Below are 6,972 nucleotides of genomic sequence, written 5' to 3'. Positions count from 1 at the left end.
GGCTCCGCTTAACCATGTGGTTTTATAACGTTTTGTTGGGGCTTGACCTCAAGGCGATACTGCTGTTTATATTTTTCTTCCTCCTGATAGCCGATTTCCTCAGAAACAGGAATCCTCCAAACTATCCTCCGGGTCCACTGGCTCTCCCCTTTGTGGGGAATTTCTTCAGTATTGACGCAAAACAGCCTCACATTTATTTTACAAAGGTAAGCTTTTTAACTCAGAGAGGTTTTACCTTAGGACACTTGTAAACTTTCTAAATTACTAAGTAATTTCTAAATGCTTTAATTTTATAGTTTAGATTTAACTTTTCAAATTGCTGTCTCATCTTTTCTGGTTCTCTTGCTATTCAGACTTTAATTTTTACATTTACATTTTATTGTGACATTATTCCAAGAAGGCCAGTAAATAATAACTATCATTTAGCTTAAAATCAAGACCATTAACAGCAACAACAACTGGAACACCTCTGAAGAGTTTTGGAATTATTAATAATAATTGCTATTTTATTTTCTTCCCCTTCCTTGTGCATGTGTGTGTGTTTTTAAACTTGCTGCTGAATTGTAAAGCTCTTTGAGCTGCATTCTGTGCATGAAAGGTGCTATATAAATAAAGTTCATTCATTCATTCGTTCATTCATTCATTCATTTAAACTGATTGGATAATAAGCAGCAAATGACAGGAAAATTTGAATGAAGTAGAACCAAAGAGATGTAGCCTTAACTGATTAGGTGGGAAGAAGTGAAGAAGGGGTAGAGGGAATGGATTTGAGTGAAGTATAGTCTTCCTGCCTGATCTGCTAAGCTTGATGCTAAGCTTCATTTAAATATTATTAAATTGTTCAGGTGCTTGAGGAGATATGAGGATGTATTCAACCTTTTGATATTCTTTATGCATTTTTAAAGGTATTTCACATTTATTCTTAATTTTTGTCCCATAGAAACGAATGGCGAATACTGACATTGGGTGGTCAAATTGTAACACAAAGGGAAAAAAAATAACTTCTGAGCTAAACTAAAACTTTTCATGCTGAAGCAAGCACACTTCCAGCTGCTAGCCCATACATTTTATTCAGGATTCAGGTTACAATGCTGGTTCACCAATGTTGGCTCTTCTCTGGTTTTATGTCCACAGCTCGCCGATGTCTATGGAAATGTGTTCAGCGTCTGTCTCGGCAGGGATAAGATGGTGTTTCTGTCTGGGTACAAGATGGTGAAGGAAGCCATAGTGACACAGGCTGAGAACTTTGTGGATCGACCATACAGTTCAATAGCTGATAGGATTTGCTTAGAATCCACAGGTGAAAATCTCTCTCCCTCCCTACCTCTCCCTCTCTCATGCAGTACAGGATTGAGTTCCCCTAAACGTTATACTGTGTATTACTTCTCCAGGCATGCCCACAGCTGGTCTATTCGTAAGCAATGGTGAAACATGGAAGAGACAGCGGCGTTTTGCCTTGTCTACCTTACGTAGCTTCGGCCTGGGCAAAAGCCTCATGGAACAGTGTATCTGTGTGGAGAGTCGCTACCTACAAGAAGAGATGGAGAAGGAGAAAGGTAAGAGGTAGTAGTTGTTCAGAAGTTATAATTCAATATGATCGCAACAAATAATGGACTCCTTTCCTCCAGGTGAACCTTTCAACCCAGCAGGCCTCTTCAACAATGCTGTGTCCAACATAATTTGCCAGTTGGTGATGGGGAGACGGTTTGACTACAACGACCACAACTTCCATATCATGCTACAGTATCTGTCTGAAGCCATGCTGCTGCAGGGCTCCGTATGGGGTCTAGTAAGAAAACAATATCCTTTCAATTCAGAATTTTTTTCTTTAGTAGGAAGGTTAGGAGGGTAATAAAAGAGGTGCAGCTCTGGTGGAAGCAAATCCTCAGGGGGGCCCATGTGGTCTCAGAGGCAGAGTATGAGTCGCTACACTGTCCCTGGACACAGATTTATTGCCGAAGGTAAAAGCAAATGTCGTAAATGAAACCAACCTCACTGACTGTTTTCTTCCAATAGATGTATGAGGCATTCCCTGCAGTGATGAAGCACTTGCCAGGTCCTCACAACAAACTCTTTACCGACTTAAAGCACTTGGAAAACTTTCTTAGTCAGGAGATAAAGAGACACAAGCAGGACCTGGACCCCAGCAATCCCCGGGACTACATTGATGCTTTCCTCATGGAAATGGAGAATGTATGTGACCAACTACACTGCACAGATGCTGTACAATCGTTGCCCTTTCTGTCTCTTCAGTTCTCTACTGTATACCTTTTCTCCATTTCTGAAAAGCACAAAGAAGAGTCTGATCTGGGCTTCAATGAAGCCAACCTGGCTCTGTGCTGTGTAGATCTATTCCTGGCTGGAACTGATACCACCTCCACCACTTTGCAGTGGGCCTTGGTTTTCCTCATCAAGCACCCCGATATCCAGAGTAGGTGAAATCCTAAACCCTGAGCTCACTGTGAAATATTTTATAGGATGAGGGTCCGTAGGCTTTGCTTGTTTGGTTTTCTAAAACTTGAATCCTTGAAGTAGTGAGGCGTTTTAACCTACAACATTTTTTTCCCCAAAGGACCTCTGAAGGGGTGCTCCACCCAGGAAACTAGCAATAGCCAAAGCTAATGAAGGGGAAAAAGGTTCAGGACAGCAACTTGAACCCTTTAATCATCCTTATTGGACCACATGTTTCAGAGTAATCTACTTCGTCAGCTCATAATACATGAATAAAAGACCATGCACATTCAAACGAGATTTACGGATGTAACTTTGGTTCTATAAATTCTGGATTAGAGCCAGAGGCAGTGCTTCACACTGGATGCTATCCCTCTCGCGCATGTGCAGATCAAGTGTTATTACCAACAAGGTCATGTGTGACCCCTAATGACGTGGGCCAGCAATGCCCTCCCCCTACAGTATATAAGCCCCCATCATCCTGAGGCATGTCCCTACAGAATCTTCTCACCAAGATTCTAAGTTCCGAGATAAAAGACCAACATAAAGTGAGACATCGAGTTGCCAATGTGGCCCATACAAGCTGCAATATTATACCATCTCGTGAAGACATCATCTGTACTTGGGCACTGGGGCCAGGGAAAAGCACAAAGAAGAGTCTGATCTGGGCTTCAATGAGCCATGGCCTTAGGACCTCCTCTGGAGTGACAATAAAAGAGGCAACTGGTGGCTCCACAGCCAGCATATGGTCCAGCCAATAGATGCCTGCCTTCTGCATGGAGGTAAGGGCCTACCATCAGAGTTATGGTGGGAGAGGGACTAGGGGTCTGGCCAGCACCAATGGAGCTCCTCAATATAGAGAAGTAGGCACCATGAAAGCGGCAGCTTATGGGGCTCGCCTGAGAAAAGCGCTTGTAGAGGCTGATATCACATCGGATATCATCCCCGGAACCGTGCTCAGTTCCACGGGAGTAGGCTCAGATGTGTGGGAAGCGGACTGTGCCTGCTCCTGTTCTGCCTCAAACAGACTCCTCCTAGGCAGAGGATTGTCAGCTGTGCTCACCACTGGTCTATCTGGTTGTAGATTTATCAGCAACTCCTTAATGTGCACGGCCTTTCATTTATGTATTGTGCCCTGACAAAGAGGCTTGCTCTGAAATGCTTTGGCCTATAAAGGGGATAGAGCAGGTGAAGGGATCAAATTGCCAACCTGAACCTTTTTTTTCGCAATTGCAATTAGGTTAAATCTGTCTATTTCACTACCTAGAGAAAGTCCAGGCTGAGATAGACAGAGTGATTGGACAGACCCGCCAGCCCACTATGGCCGACAGACCCAACATGCCCTACACTGATGCTGTCATCCATGAGATCCAGAGGATGGGAAACATTATTCCTCTCAACGGACTCAGGATGGCCGCCAAGGACACAACGCTGGGGGGTTACTTGATACCCAAGGTGCATCTAAACTAGTCTAAACTGGCTTGGTTTTGTTCATGTTTCTTGGAAAAAATGTGGATTAAGTCAGCCAATGTTGTTGTAGCAGCATTGCTTGGTGTTAACCTCTGGGTCGTGTTTAGGGTACGTCCTTGATGCCCAACCTGACCTCTGTGCTGTTTGACAAGAATGAATGGGAGACTCCAGACACCTTCAACCCTGGACACTTCCTGGATGCTGAGGGCAAGTTTGTGAGGAGAGAAGCGTTCTTGCCTTTTTCTGCAGGTAAACTAACTTATCCCTAATTTTCAACATGATCTGATAAATCTGGAATATGTTGTGATCTTGAGCTTTTATCCCTACATGTGTATCTGTGTGTGTATTCTTCAGGGAAACGTGTGTGTCTAGGAGAAGGCCTAGCCAAGATGGAGCTGTTCCTGTTTTTCGTCAGCTTATTCCAGAGCTTCTCTTTCTCCACTCTGGATGGAGTAGAGTTGAGTACAGAAGGGATCGTTGGAATTACACGCACACCGTATCCCTTCAAGGTCTATGCCAAGGCTCGCTGACCATGCAAAATCTCACTGAACCCTTTTCATCTAATCAATAATCTAACCAATGATCTGTAACAGAAAACAACTTACGTGGCAAAACCACCACATAACTAGTTTGTAATTATGATACAGGAAAGAGGCTCAACTCTCCCTGAAATTACAAAAATATTTCTTTACTAGCTCATCAACCACCAAACATCTATATTATACTATACTGACGTTTTCTTATCCACACAAGCTGTGGCAATGTTCCCATGATCAACAAAATAAAACAACATTTTACAAATGCATTTCCCAATTACAATGCCAAATATTATGGGTAATAGAAATATGTCTACTGAGTTCTCTCAGAACAAAGAGGTTAAAACTAATGTTAGGACAGAGATCTATGTCACTTATAAAGTCAACTGACCTGCACTTTACACATCATAAGAATCATCAGAGATTTTGGAGATATTTATGAACAGTGATGGCTTTTCTTTCAAAAATTTGCATAATTTTTTGGTAGCTATAAGGGAAGAAATAAAAAAGGAGAGGTGAACAGAAAATGTGCATACTAGTGGTCAGTTAAATGCTACATGGACATAACCGCAGGATCAAGCTACTTCACTGACAGAAGCATCTCTTCATCTTTGAGAAGATTTGGGCTTACAAGGCAGCTTCATGTTTTGTAAGGGAAGAGGAGCTGCATTGAGGGGTGTTAGGCACAGGAGATGGGAGGTGGCTGAAAGCTTTTGTTTTTTCCTCTTTTTTTGTTATGTGTATGTTTTCTGTTTTCAGCTTATTCCTTCTTGCTGTATTTGTATTTTCTGTACTCTGTGCTCTTACTTGGTTAATAAAGGGATGTTTCAACTCCCTCTCTCCTTCTGTTATGTACATAGATAGATCATCACATCTACATAAGTTGTGAGTCAGCGCAATACCACCCATGTCTAACTAGGACTCAATGGTGGAGCAAGTGAGGGACCAAACACTGATACTTAGTCCCTTGTGAGGGAATGAAATCCTTGCTTTATATGTATGAGATAGTTCCCTCAACCCTCATTTTCTAACATAACAAACACCACTGACTTTACAGAAGTAGAGTACACATAAATGTTGGAATTTACAGGGAACTTTGCTCCAACAGAAAAAAATATATATAGTTGAAGTAGAAAAGTAAAAGAAAACAATTTTAAAAACTTGTTAATTGCAAGTAATATTGTTTTAAAAATATTGTCCTGAGACAGACGTCTTAACAGAGACACGTGATGGACAACAGGGGAGTTAATAGGCTCGTTTGAGATGACTACCTGCACGCCTGGAAAATAGACGAGAGTAGCCGAGTGCAGTCAGGCGAGGAGTCAACAAGCCGAACACTCCCGACTGCACACTCACTGCTCTTTTTCTTCTTCTTCAGTTTTGTTTAACGGCGGTTGATAAATAATTTAAAACGTGCATTACCGCCACCCACACTCACGGCTCTAACGACCCAGACCTTCACGTTACTTATTTGTATTTTAATGTAAGCATTACAGGTGACATTTATGGAAAATATTAGGCTACATAGCGTTCTAATAAAATAATACACGGACTGCTCATGGGGTGACATCTTGGAACATATATAAAAACTGAAGTTTCTTCATTTCACTGTGGGTGTGTGAGACAACTGTGATGAACCAATGAGCGCTCAGCTTGAGGCGTTTCCCATCATCCTTGGAGCTGTGCAGTCGGTGGAGAGCAACTGCAGCGCCTCGCTCCAAAAACTGCAGCCGCCTATGGCCATAGCCGCCTCGGTCCCGCGAGATTCCCGTGGCTCGCGCAGTCGAGTCGGCGGAGCAAGTCGGACAACTTAACTATCATGCAACGGACCAAGCAGTCGCTGGTCAAAACTGCGCAGGACTTGCTCATTTCAAACGAGCCTATTTTCTGCTCCTGCACCCACATCTAGCTGATGTTTATGGGAAGCTTTCTGCATGCGTCTAGGACGAGACAAAACGGTTAAACTGACTGTAAAATCATGACATACTAATCAGTCCACTTGAAATTGTAGGTTCGAAACATCATTCTACTAAGCCACATGTTGATATGTTGACATTTGAAGAAAATACAGCCATTTGAACTGTTGTGTTGTTATAATCACAAAGACTCTAATACCCACAATGCCTTGCGGGGCAGTCCGGAGAGTCTTCTTCACACTGTGGTTAATTGCCACTACGAGCTTTATTTTTGTTGGTAATATTGATGTTGCTGGGCGAAGAAACAAATAATATTTAACGAGAAATAATATTTAACGAGACCAGCACATGTAGGCTAGATACTTAACCTTTTGGCAAGCATAAAATCTAGTGAAATATTGCGTTTGCCAGTCATGATATTGAATCATTAAGCTCCTTTCATTCCCACTTTCTCAATCTGCACTCTGCTCTCTTGTTCACAACGACATCAACATCCAAGCTCAGATCACATAGTTAATGTTTTATCTTTTGCACTTTTTTTTGCACATCTTTTGCACCTGCTCTAAACAACAGTTCAGATCACATTTTATCATATTGCT

General features: G+C 42.2%; 1 protein-coding gene across 1 annotated transcript; it reads left to right on the top strand.

The window, feature by feature from the left end:
• Positions 1-76: 76 nt before the first annotated feature.
• Positions 77-5,248, top strand: LOC139660014 (cytochrome P450 2J4-like). The gene is made up of 9 exons (XM_071538050.1): positions 77-206; positions 1,135-1,300; positions 1,392-1,556; positions 1,629-1,789; positions 2,017-2,193; positions 2,290-2,431; positions 3,719-3,906; positions 4,029-4,170; positions 4,276-5,248. Exons 2-9 carry the CDS (start codon positions 1,186-1,188, stop codon positions 4,449-4,451), a joined length of 1,266 nt encoding a protein of 421 aa, XP_071394151.1. The 5' UTR covers positions 77-206; positions 1,135-1,185; the 3' UTR covers positions 4,452-5,248.
• Positions 5,249-6,972: the final 1,724 nt, after the last annotated feature.

This window comes from Centroberyx affinis, unplaced genomic scaffold, assembly GCF_046629955.1.
Source record: "Centroberyx affinis isolate AG114_WGS23_722 - 3 ecotype Tasmania unplaced genomic scaffold, CSIRO-AGI_Caff_v1 ptg003191l_1, whole genome shotgun sequence".
NCBI classification, from domain to species: domain Eukaryota; kingdom Metazoa; phylum Chordata; class Actinopteri; order Beryciformes; family Berycidae; genus Centroberyx; species Centroberyx affinis.
The sequence above is the reverse complement of the archived record's forward strand: the minus strand, read 5'-3'. Positions and strand labels throughout refer to the sequence as shown.